Here is a 12,594-nt window from a genome sequence, read left to right as displayed (position 1 = left end):
ATTTCAATTGTGAGGTGTATTATTGTAGCAGCCACTAATTTATTGAGCATCCAGCCTAAGCTTCTGATTTGATCGAGTCTGATTGCGTATGAAGTTTGGTTTGCTGCAGAATAAAATATGGTGGATGAAGAATGAAGGCATTTGGAGGTTGGTTTTTGTGCGTAGGATGAGAGTATTTTTTTTACAAGCAATTAAGAAAATTATTTTGGTACATTAAAAAAAGGAATTATTTCAACTTGACTTTATTTGGTCTAGTAGTTTTGACACAAGCCAAGCTAATATTTTTTTAAACGGTCCGTTTTTACCCGGTCTAAGAATCCATGTTAACTGAAAACGTGTTGACCCAACCCGTTGACAAGTAATATTATATATGAACCCTCTAGTTAAAAATTGTGGTTCCACCACTAACCACATCCAGCTGTCTTGTTTTCTATTATACAAATTTAAACCTTTGATTAGCCTTTCTAACTTACGCGTTGCTAGTACTAAACCTTCGACTAGCGTTTTCTTGATATTTGTGTTAAGTTTACTATGCAACAATATCATTGAATATAGGAACCCTAACGATGTTAGTCGTTGGTGGCCAGAAAAACACTTTTGGCCGGAAAAATGTTTTTAAAGGTCCGATCTAAGGTTACAAAGAGGTTTGTGATGAAAATGCTGAGTTTTATGGCAAAAAAGAAGTGTTCCAGCAAAAAAAAAGTTTATAAAGGTCCAATCTAAGGTTACAAAGAGGTTCCGGCCAAAAACGGGTTTTCCGACGACTACTAACGTCAGGGTTCCGTCAGTCAGGGTCTATTGAAAGCCAATATGTTAATAATTAGGACTGACAGTGGTGATTTTTGTAGTTGGGATCGGTGACGGCCAAATAACAATAGTTCGGATTAATTAAATCCACTATTCCTCGAATATAAATGTTTGCTATTATAAATGATTAATAACTTTGGTGGGGTGATAGAGGTTTTGTGTCTCTTGGGGAGAAGCTATGGTTCAAATCATGGCATGGGTAAACTTGGTATAATTTAGGAGTGTTTTTATGTAACCTTTGTTGTTCAAAAAAAAAAAAATAACAATATTATCTAAGTTTCATAAAAATTACGAAACCTGATAATATTTTTTTAAAAGGTAATAACTAATTTAATAAAATAATGTAATAGTCATTAAAAGCACAAAATTCAATTCGACGTTTGGTTGTGAAAATTTTGACCTGACACGAAAATTTTAACGTTTGATTATGAGAAATTTAACTATCGTAAAAAATTAAACCCATAAGAGAAAAATCCTATATCCACCCCTAACGTAACCCAACCCGGCCAGTTTGCTAGACCTACAAGCAAGCAACGCGGCTAAACATTGCCGCAACAAATCGCATCGTCTTTTCAGGACTTATGCTAAAGAAGATGGAATATATCATGATAAGCTTAAAATAAAACAACTTAACAAAGTACCATAATTTACAAGTTAATCAACACACGCTGAAGTGTCTAGGAACGTTACATCTAACCACTTTATTCCATTTATTATTATTATATAACCATTCATATTTAATACCTCTACAAATTCACACATATTTTGTCACGTTTCTCCTCCTTTTCACACCAAAAACATAACCATCAAAAAGCAGAGTGAAAAGAGAATGGAAGGTAGAAAGAAACACAGACCCTTCAGATATTATTATGCCCGTCTCTATATATATGCACCATAACATCTTAATAATAATCATTCAGTTTCTTCATCATCTTGGTATCTCTAATCTAATGGCCTCCATATTCTTATCATCAAAATGCGGTTTAAAGCCACTCGCTATATCCTCCTATATTAATCCAACAACAAGAGTCTCAGTTTCCAGTTTCCCAGTTTCGATTAAATCATCATCGTCGTCGTCGAATCTTTTTCGGCTGACGATCAAAGCGAGTGCACCCGTGGGTGTCCAGCTTGTTGAAAAGGATGAAAAAAGAGTTGATGGGTTTGAAAGTGAGAGTGGGTTCAACCCGGGTGCACCACCACCTTTCACATTGGCTGATATTCGAGCTGCAATCCCGAAACATTGCTGGGTTAAGGACCCGTGGCGGTCCATGAGTTATGTGTTGAGAGATGTTGTGGTGGTTTTTGGGTTGGCTGCCGTGGCGGCTTATTTTAATAATATGGTGGTTTGGCCGTTATATTGGTTTGCTCAAGGGACAATGTTTTGGGCTTTGTTTGTTCTTGGTCATGATTGGTAATAACTCATTAATCTTAAACTATTTGATTCTGCCTAGGTAGGAAGAGTTAATGTTTTTTTTTTTGTGTAAATTAAGGTTATAATAAATTATATTTTTTTATTTGACAGTGGTCATGGAAGCTTTTCTAACAATGCAAAACTCAATAGTGTAGTTGGTCATCTTCTTCATTCTTCCATACTTGTACCTTACCATGGATGGTATGTATGTATGTTCATTCATTTTTATTAAAATAACTTCATAACTAAAAAACAATATTTTTTATAATTGTTTTTATGATTTTTTTATGTATAACCATGGTTGTGATCACAGGAGAATTAGCCATAGAACTCATCATCAGAATCACGGGCACGTTGAGAACGATGAATCTTGGCATCCGGTGAGTCTATACGCACTTTTAGCACGATAAATTTGGATCATGCTATCAATTTTAATTTATATAAAATTTGATATTGTTAGTTATCTGAGAAGATTTATAAAAGTTTAGACACTGCTACTCGGATGTTGAGGTTCACTCTACCTTTCCCTATGCTTGCATTCCCTTTATATCTGGTGAGTAAATCTATCATGAATCAAGTTCAAATCCACCCTGTTTGGTTTGTTCCGCTTTGCTAACTATGTTACGGGTTACAAATAACAGTGGGGTCGTAGCCCAGGAAAAAAGGGGTCTCATTATCACCCGGGGAGCGATTTATTTCGGGCTAACGAAAAAACCGATGTGATAATGTCAACAGTTTGTTGGTCAGCCATGGTTGCCTTGCTTGTGGGTTTGTCCTTTGTCATGGGTCCTCTTCAAGTACTTAAACTCTATGGCATACCCTATTTGGTTAGTTATCTTCCTAGCAGAACTTTTGCTTGTTACACATTTACGATTCTCGACTGATCTACTTAAAATTGATTTTGTATCTAACATCCCTTGTATGTCTATATGTATGTATATGATTCTTATTCGTATCTTTTAGCTAAATTCTTCATTCGAATTTAGGGCTTTGTCGTGTGGCTGGATTTAGTAACTTACTTGCATCATCATGGTCATGAAGACAAGCTCCCATGGTACCGTGGCAAGGTTTGAAACTAACCCGACTTATAGTTTTAATATCATTTCGGTCACATTTTGTTGTTTCGATCACTGATTATTTGATATCGTTGTCAACGGGGTCAACAGGAATGGGGTTACCTAAGAGGCGGCCTAACGACCCTTGATCGCGACTATGGTTGGATTAACAACATCCATCATGACATAGGAACACATGTTATACATCATCTTTTCCCTCAAATCCCACACTATCACTTAGTAGAAGCAGTAAGCACTCTTCTCACTAAACATAGTATTTTTAAAAATGTTAATATCATTTTTAACCAAATAATAATGGATTCCAAATTCTTAATATGCAGACCAAAGCCGCTAAGCCCGTGTTTGGGAAATATTACCGGGAGCCAAAGAAATCACAACCTCTGCCGTTCCATTTACTCGGACTTCTAGCAAGTAGTATGAAAAGAGATCATTACGTGAGTGATGAAGGGGACGTTGTTTATTATCAAACGGACCCTAAGCTCACCGATGATTCAAGACAGTGAACCCATCAAGAAGTTGGTTCAAGAGTTGGTATAATATAAATGTGTATGCATCATGTTAAAAGGGAAATATTAGGACCAAACATTGTGAACCATGTTTTTGTAACATTTTGAGTAATATAACAAATGGCAAAAAAGGTGCCATGTCATATTTGGCACATAGGAAATAATAAAGTCCTAACATCAATTATTCATGTTGTTTATTGGTTTATGATCAATATTGAACGGATTTTACTGCGGTCATGAAAGAGGATATACGCGATATATCTTTTTGAATTCCATCTGAAGCACATATACCACTGCTGACATCAAGTCCATCTGGTTTTAGTATAGATATGGCTTCAGTTACATTCTCGGGTTTCATTCCTCCGGCCAAGAGCCATCCATGTTTACTATTAACTGGTGGTAGCTTGAACCGAGACCAATTAAATCCTTTACCACTGAGACAATAAACGCAAAACCAGTTGTTAGTTGAATTGAATATATGTAAAAGTGGCCATTTCGACCCATTTCACTTATAAATGGGTCGATTCGGGTAATGTTTCTTCTCAGAAGAGCAACTCTATGTAATACGATTCGAATTTGGTTGATTAAGTTCTTAATTACCTGCCCCCTTTCGCACTGTCAACCAGAACCCAATCAACTAAAGAACAATCTCCATCTGATATTTGGTTCATAAGGTCACCATCCTCATTCGCATGAAGAACATAGATTATTCGCCTTTCCCTTGCTATAGCAGGAAATGCAGAACGTGATCCATCTCCATGAAGCTGCAAAACTTTTACGTTATCAAGTGAATAGACGTAGTTGATATCAGAGGTGACAAAACAGGTAGGTTGAGTAGTATGTCAAAACGGGCTGGGCTGACACGTAAACAGTTTCTTCTGTCCTTTTTAATTTCTTATATAATTTATTAACAGGTTAGCTATTATTAATAATCCAAATCTCTGAACTAATTCTATTAAGGAGGTCGCATGGATTAAAAATAGACTTCGAATGACATCCAACTCATTTGACCCATTCCACTTTTAGCTAATTATAATTATAATTATAAATACTATTGAAGAACAACTCATTTTTACTATAGTGGCTACACCAACTTTTTTTTTTTACTTTTTCAACTGTCAGATTCACCCCTTACACTACAAGTAATATTCGTCCATAGTTATCAAGAGCGCCGAACCGCACTCATAGCGCTTAGGCCCCACTTAGGGCCTAGGCAATAGACGGAAAAAAAGCGTGAGCCTGAGAAAAAAAAGTGTGCCTAAATATAATAAACTAAAAAGTTCATTAAAGCAATAAAGTACTCAAAACCAAAACCAAAAATGTTCATACCCGCACTTAAAAAGTCTCAGATAACAAAATACTCAAAACCAACATGTTCATATTCGAAAACAAAAAGTTCATTAAAGTATTAAAAGAGTAAAATCTGAAAGCAAAAAAATACTGCAGAAAAAGTGGAATTTTCGAATTAATACGAACTGAATATTATTAAACGAGATTTTGATCTCTAGTGATATCATTTGTAGGTAAAACCTACAAATACTGCAGAAATAGGGGATTTTATTACGAATTAATAAAGAAAAATATTAAATATCATTAGGGTTTTGGCTGCGCTATAATTACCTTGGAAGCATAAGCGCGCATTTACTGTTAATCGCCTAGAAAAAACGCCTAGGACCCAAAAGCGCACGCTTTTGATAACTATGTATATGACTTTAACTCAAAAGTTTTATTTTCCTCTTACAACTTTCATTCATTAGTCTTCTTTTACAAAAACTAAATACGCGATATATTTTTTTTAAAACGCACTGAGCCGGTACCCACCAGAAAACATCGGTACCGATATTGGTACTATTAGAACCGTTACTGATATTCGTTTACTATGGTTTTCGATCGATGTAAAACCCGCGTTGACATCCTTTTGGACTTTATTCTTTTTTAAGTTTTCTCTTTTGAGTTGCTATATCAAGTGTTGTGCTGGTACCGTACCGTAACGAACCGAACCAATATCGACTACATTCCCACCACTAACGTTATTTTAAACATTTCCATTTAAAATTTATTAAAAATCGGGTCGCCCCCGCCGCGGAGGGCGGGTGTAACCCACTAGTTATCTTGATTTGACCAATTTAAAATAAAAGACAACTAGAACTAACCCATTAGTGAATGAATTAGTAGACACTGCAACTTCAACTAAATGTTCATTGACATAATCTACTTAAACTCGGAAATTTACCTGCACAAATTCAAGATCTGCATCATCGGAAGCCCTCAGCATTGTGTCAAAGTCATCATCAACAAACACTCCAACTGGCTTTGCACCGTATTCACGTGCAACTTTTGAAATTTCTTTAGCAGTAGAAATTGAAACCGAGCGCTTAGAATTAGGCCAAATTATCATCCCGATAAAGTCAGCACCAGCTTCTGCTGCCAGCGCAGCATCCTTAGCTGAGGTAATTCCACACATCTTGACTAACGGTCTGTCATCTGCATTCCTCTTATTAACAGGGGAAACTTCAGTTGGTATGTTTATTATACAAGATACTGATTTCTTCTTCTGAAACCTTGGGCGTAACGTAAGTAACGTCATGTTCTTTGAACCTGTAAATAAACACAATAGATGAATTAGTTATGCAATAAAGGTGAATGCAATTATCACTTAAGAGAGTATAAACTTCTAGGTAGTACTTTAACGTACCAGGGTATTGCCACTTGGGCATTAGAAGTCCCCTCGTCTGATACTGGCATCCCACGTTTGACCCTGAAATTGACGATGTTATGTTAATACATATATTGGCTTATGTGAATTTCTGCCTCATAGAGAGAACTTTTTTGGAAAAAAAAAGCATCGACTTGGTAGTTGGTACCAGATCATTACTGATTACACATTACTAGGCCTGTAAACGAACCGAACGTTCATGAACTTGTTCGACGGGAAGTTCGTTTATGTTCGTTTATTTAATAAACGAACGAACATGAACACACCTTGTGTTCGTTCATTTATGTTCATGAACGTCCGTTTAAATCTTGATAAAAATACATAAATAGTTAGATTTATATAAATATTAGGTTTTCTAACTACTTATATTCATATGACTAATTAGTATATTTATGAACTCTAATTTAGATGTGTTTTTGGATGAATTTAATATATTAGACCTGTTTGTTCAATCATGTTAATTTATGTTTGTTTATGTTTATTCAAATATGTTCAGTTTTTTTGTTTATGTTCATTTGTGTTCGTGAACTGTTCGTTTAGGCTTTAAACGAACGAACATGAACGAACACGAACAAAAAAAATATGTTCGATTACATGTTCGTGTTCGTGTTCGGTTAAAGTTAAATGAACAAACACGAACATGCCTATGTTCGTGTTCGTTCGGTTCGTTTACAGGCCTACACATTACTAATGGTGAGAAAAATCGATGTTCTTTGGTGATTATATCGACCTTTTAAGCTGCAATAAAAGAACCGCTAGCATCATTGATTATACAAAAATACACGCACCTGCAATCATCTTACTGTCTGATTCCCGGATGCAGATTAACGAGCTGAAGAAAGAAGAAGATCGGCAAAACTGATTGCAAAATTTTTGTGCTGTCAAAAGAACAAAATCAGCTGTTAGCTTTTAACATATTGGTCAGACCTTCTAAACTTGCACAACAGTCTGTTTAAATGGATCACAAAAATGGTCCTTAAAGTATTGACTGACCAGCATTTTTACAGCATTAGGTGGAATCGAATTGGTAGACTACCGATTAATCCCAGTTTTTACAACACTGAACCAAAGTGCTAAACCAGTATGACCATTTCACAACAATAGACCAAAATTCGAAAATTGCAGGTTTCAAACGAAACCATAGTTGTTAAAAGCGAATAGCGACCACTATTTTATAAATAGCGATACACTAGAAAAAGAATTTTGAAAATTTTTATATGTATATTATATCAAAATACCTTGGTATATATGCTATTTTACATGTATATTTAACAAAAACCTATAAATCCAGCTATTTTATAGCTATATCTAATTGCTATTTACATCAAAAAAAAACTGACTGTCGATATTCACGCTATTGGTCGCTATAACCCAGATAGCGACACTTGGTTGCCTCGCTACATAGCGCGCTATAGCAGTCGCTATAGCCGCTATTGACAACTATGGTGGGTTCATTAGATACTCTAATATCATAGGACTGATGTAAAAAAATTCGGGTCGGTTCGACGGTTTGGGTCGGGTAAAACTCATCACATAATAAAAAAAAATACAAATACGATACAATTAGGGGTGAGCATATTTCCGTCCGACCCGAAATTACCTGAAAACAAGACTGAAAATTAACCAAAACCGGGCCCGATATAATACAAATGGTCAGTCCTCGGTTCCTATTTATTGACAATTTTGGGTCGGTCGTCGGTTCAAGACCAAGGAAAATCTGAAAAGAAACGAACCGACCGATGAAAAGTAAAACTGATCCTCTTTTATCTGTTAATCTGTTATGCATATCAACAAGGACAAACTAAATTGATCGACCTTAAGAATTAGAGAAGACGGTGGTTGCAACAACATTAAATAACCAGGTTTGTTAAAGTTCTATCTAATTAATCACCAGGGCTGCTTTGTTTTAATCATTTTTTAAGCACACAAGACATGTAATTTATACTTAGTAGCCATATGGCAATGGCATCATCAACTTCAATTCAAATTGCAAAATCAAGAAGAATGGGAATAACGCTTTATCATAGCCATTGATACTACTTCAACTCAAATGTCATCTCAAATCACAAGTATGTAATGTATAACCATGTAATTCTCATTCAGACATATCATCGAGCACCTTGTATGCATACTCTCATTTAACATATAAAAGATCCAACTTTGTTCAATTCACACACAAATCACAAGTTCAAGCAAGTATGTCTAAACAAACATGCAAACTCAACAAACTGAAAGTTAAATCAACAGCTTATACTCGTTTAAACGAACCTGAAGGGATGGATGAAGAGAGTGACTGAGGGAAGGCCGAAATATAGCTGATGTGCGAGTTTCAAAAAAATGGAGAATGGGGCGATGGTGTAGTGTTAAAACCCTAGGCCTATTTTAGATTTTAAAACAAAAAAAAGGGAAAAAACTAGTCCAACAGGAGTTGAACCAGCGACCTCTAGGTCGGAACTGTGCGCCTTAACCAGTCAGCCATCTCTCCATTTCATTAATGGGTTCATCCCAAATTTCTTTTATGGGTTTATTTAGACTTTTCTATATACACTTCTACTAAAAATTTGAAATCGAGTGGGTTCGTGCGAACCGGCCTAAACCCCTAACAATCCACACTGAAATGCTTCACTCATCGATTGAATAACATGATAAAAAAACTAGAAACGCATAGAAATAAAAAATTCAGAACACTGAAGTTTAGAATTTAAAAATTAGATTGTAGTTTTGTACCTGTTAGCCGGAGGCAGAGGCGTCGATGCAAATTCCGATTGCCGGAGAAGCGAGGCTGTGAGAAGACGATGAGAGACTGAAATTTGAAGTTTTGTAACGACATTGAGTTCGAATAAGAATGGGTGTGTTCCCTAGTGGGCTTAGTATTTTTGGGCTTAGGTTAAAAAAAAAAACAGGATACGAACCGATGCTATAATTTACTGGTAAAAAAACCAAGTTATTTTTACCAGATAAAAACTGGTTAAGCGGTTTTTTTTTTTTTGAACGACAAATTTGGATCAGACCACTGGAGTATCATCGTGCCACCAGCAGAACCACCCGATCATATCCATCTCCACTAGACATATTTGCCTATACACCAATTCTAGTCACTAACTATCAATTTTCCCCCACATATGTTAGTATAAATAGGTATTGCGTGTATTAGTTTGATCATAACATTTGTCTAGCTCTCAGGAATCCAAAAACCATTCACAAATTCGCAAGCCTCATACCGCTAACAATCTAAAATAGCTATCTCAAGGTCTCAAGGTTCTTTTGAAGTTGGTGCTTCCTCAATTGAACAAACTGTGGTGAGGAGCGTACCAACAACGAGGAACCCAAAGGCCAAAGATTTTTTTCGAAATTCAATTTATGTGATATGTCCAACGATAATTAAAGGACTCGATGCAAGAATTGTGGTTGGTTTCTCAACATCTCATCCAAATCCACTTTGAAATCACATTTGGAAAAACATTGCAAGGTGTTGAATGAAAACCAATCCGACTGGTTGTTAAACACAAACCAATCTGATTTTTATCCACTATGCGGCCCGAAGAGTTTGACAACTTTGATATTTTGGCTTAGTGGGAAGAAAGGGAATCCCAATTTCCCGTTCTAGCTACCATGGCCGAGGATCTACTAAGCATCCAAGCTTAAATGGTAGTTTCGAAATCCGTTTTTCTCTTAGTGGCATGATTTTATCTATCCAAAGAATGAGTTTGCCGTTAAAATATAGGTTATGGACCTTGCCAACCCTAAACCGGTTTTTCTTTAAACCAGTTTTGACCAATGTTGAGAAAAAAAGGTCTGGTTTAAAAGAAAAAAAAACTGAAATGTGCACCCAAGTTTATCGGAACATCGGATTCGATTTGAAAGATTGCTTTCTTGAGTTTTCACTGAAGGCAAATTTAAACGCATGCAAAGAAAAGTAGATCGATCGCCTAGGGTTTTCTGAAGTTCTTTTTTGGAAGTCTTTTGGATTGGAGATCGATCGAATTATTTTTGTTCGGGTGGGCTTGGGCTAACTATACTTATACAAAGTTGACTTGGACCTAAACTAGAAGCTCTTAAAGTCTTAGTCGGTTAAAACGATTTAATCCGCTTAACCAACTAACCTGAATTAAAAATTATACATAACTAAAAAAAGAATTTCAAAAACCAAATTGGTTACTTGGTTTCGATCAAACCCGTACTGGAAACTGAATAAGAATTTGCTTTGGTTTATTTTCTATTACGATTCGATTTTGTTATCGAATTAATCGATTTCTAACTAAATAATGAACACCCATGTCTATAAGTGTGTATCCGACCCTAGACTAATATGTGCAATGTACAATATTGTGAATAGATGACCTAAAGCTTTATATCGGCATTACCTAGATAATTTCTGGTCACTAGTCATAGTTATCAGTGATTCTCCGGTGACTTTGGCCCTTCAACTTGTGGCTTTAGCATGAGGATTTCACATCTATGGCCGTCATCTCTTTTACACTCTAAAACAATTCGTTTATTAAACTTCAATGCTTGAAAATTTGATATGAATTAGTGGAGACTCTTGGAGATTAACATACTGCCTTATAGAATTGGTAACAAATGGACCTTATTGATTTAAAGGCAGAAATAGGTGGTTCAAAGACCTAAAACAAAGAAGAGTGTTCTGCTCTAATGAAAAACATAGTTGAAATGAGAATCCAAACCTCAATATCTTAAGCAAAAGGCTAAAGTTAATGGTGTGGTAAACAGTAATTGAGAACTCCAAATTATTCCATAGTATGGTAACAAGTTAAGGGGATCTTATAGAAAGCCACACGTTTGAAGTTAACAAAACAAAGTTTGATAAACCTTGGTATAACTCGAAAAAACATGTTTAGTTTCATAAAACACATGGATGTGAAGGTTTCCCTGCATGGCTATGTTGATAAATGCGAATTTAGGGAAGGGTTATAAGCTTTAATCACATAGTCTTAGCATGTTTATAAAGGATTTGAGTATTTTAGGTGAGGAATACATGCCTACGCAATTAATATTGACATAGAAGTGTATTTTCTTAATATTTGAAATTTTTGTACTCGAAACTCTGGGGAAGATTGTTTGGATCGGAAATCGTTTGGCGGCAACGAGTGACCGTCAGGAAAGATGATAAGCTTAGGAAACACTGGGAGTTCATTGTAGGCGGTCGTATCATGTTGAAAATCGATCTGAAAAATACATTATCATAATTTATATTCATATGGTTTTATGCTAACACTTAAAAAAAACTGGTCATGCATTTACCAAACTGTACGCTAACCCAATTTAAAATCTTATATTGTTAATTTATGTATACAACTTTCCTTGTATTTAGTATTTACCTAACATTTCGTTAAACATGCGTAATGTATGGTTTCATATAGCAAACTAGATCATGCCATCATGGTAAGAACCAAGAAGCTAATAGACAACTAGAAGACTTTGTTGTGGGATGTGCTGTATTGTATTTAACAAAGTCATGTGAATTATTGACTATTTTATATATTTTATATTAAATAACATGAATAGTGATTTTAAATTTTAAATTTATAATAATATATTTTTTAATATTTTTATTTAAATATTATGATACATTATTGTCATATTTACTTTTAACATATATTTACTTTTTTTCTTTTTTAAACCTATATTTCCTTTATTATATGTTTTGTGTTTTTAATAATTTTCTTACTAAATCATATTATCTTTATCAATTAATTTAATACTTTTTTAATAGCTTACTTTTTTCCCTTTTTAAACCTATATTTTCTTTATTATGTATTTTATGTTTTTAATTTTTTTATTAAATCATATTTTCTTTATTAATTAATTTAATATTTCTTTAATAGTTTACGTTAGTTAATTTTTTTTGTTTAAAACTTAAATACGTAGCTGTTTTTAATTTTTTCACAACATTCCGGTCTAAATTTTGTTAATATGAAGTTGCATTCAAAATAGAGTTTTTAGTTGGTATCGTTTCGGGGTACAATAATAAACTGAACCAATTCTAACAATGTGGCTTTCTAAATAACATGCTTCATTTTCAATTAACATTTGTCTTACATTATCGTTTGCTCTGTT

General features: G+C 34.7%; 2 protein-coding genes across 3 annotated transcripts; one reads left to right on the top strand and one right to left on the bottom strand.

Moving 5' to 3' along the window:
* Positions 1-1,709: 1,709 nt before the first annotated feature.
* Positions 1,710-3,952, top strand: LOC110872729 (omega-3 fatty acid desaturase, chloroplastic). The gene is made up of 8 exons (XM_022121590.2): positions 1,710-2,218; positions 2,330-2,419; positions 2,532-2,598; positions 2,679-2,771; positions 2,860-3,045; positions 3,205-3,285; positions 3,385-3,522; positions 3,615-3,952. The coding sequence occupies exons 1-8, from the start codon at positions 1,758-1,760 to the stop codon at positions 3,795-3,797; spliced, it is 1,299 nt and encodes a 432-aa protein (XP_021977282.1). The 5' UTR covers positions 1,710-1,757; the 3' UTR covers positions 3,798-3,952.
* On the bottom strand, positions 3,829-9,393 carry LOC110872730 (N-(5'-phosphoribosyl)anthranilate isomerase 1, chloroplastic). Of its 2 annotated transcripts, none has more exons than XM_022121591.2 (6): positions 9,244-9,393; positions 7,305-7,394; positions 6,496-6,558; positions 6,034-6,398; positions 4,401-4,564; positions 3,829-4,234 (listed from the first exon to the last, which is right to left on the bottom strand). In XM_022121591.2, the coding sequence occupies exons 1-6, from the start codon at positions 9,344-9,346 to the stop codon at positions 4,009-4,011; spliced, it is 1,011 nt and encodes a 336-aa protein (XP_021977283.1). In that variant the 5' UTR covers positions 9,347-9,393; the 3' UTR covers positions 3,829-4,008. The 2 variants fall into 2 exon arrangements, with proteins under 2 accessions (XP_021977283.1, XP_021977284.1); XM_022121592.2 differs by lacking the exon at positions 9,244-9,393 and adding an exon at positions 8,785-8,907.
* Between the last annotated feature and the right edge of the window lie 3,201 nt (positions 9,394-12,594).

Source organism: Helianthus annuus, chromosome 8, assembly GCF_002127325.2.
Source record: "Helianthus annuus cultivar XRQ/B chromosome 8, HanXRQr2.0-SUNRISE, whole genome shotgun sequence".
Classification (NCBI taxonomy): Eukaryota; Viridiplantae; Streptophyta; class Magnoliopsida; order Asterales; family Asteraceae; genus Helianthus; species Helianthus annuus.
The sequence above is the reverse complement of the archived record's forward strand: the minus strand, read 5'-3'. Positions and strand labels throughout refer to the sequence as shown.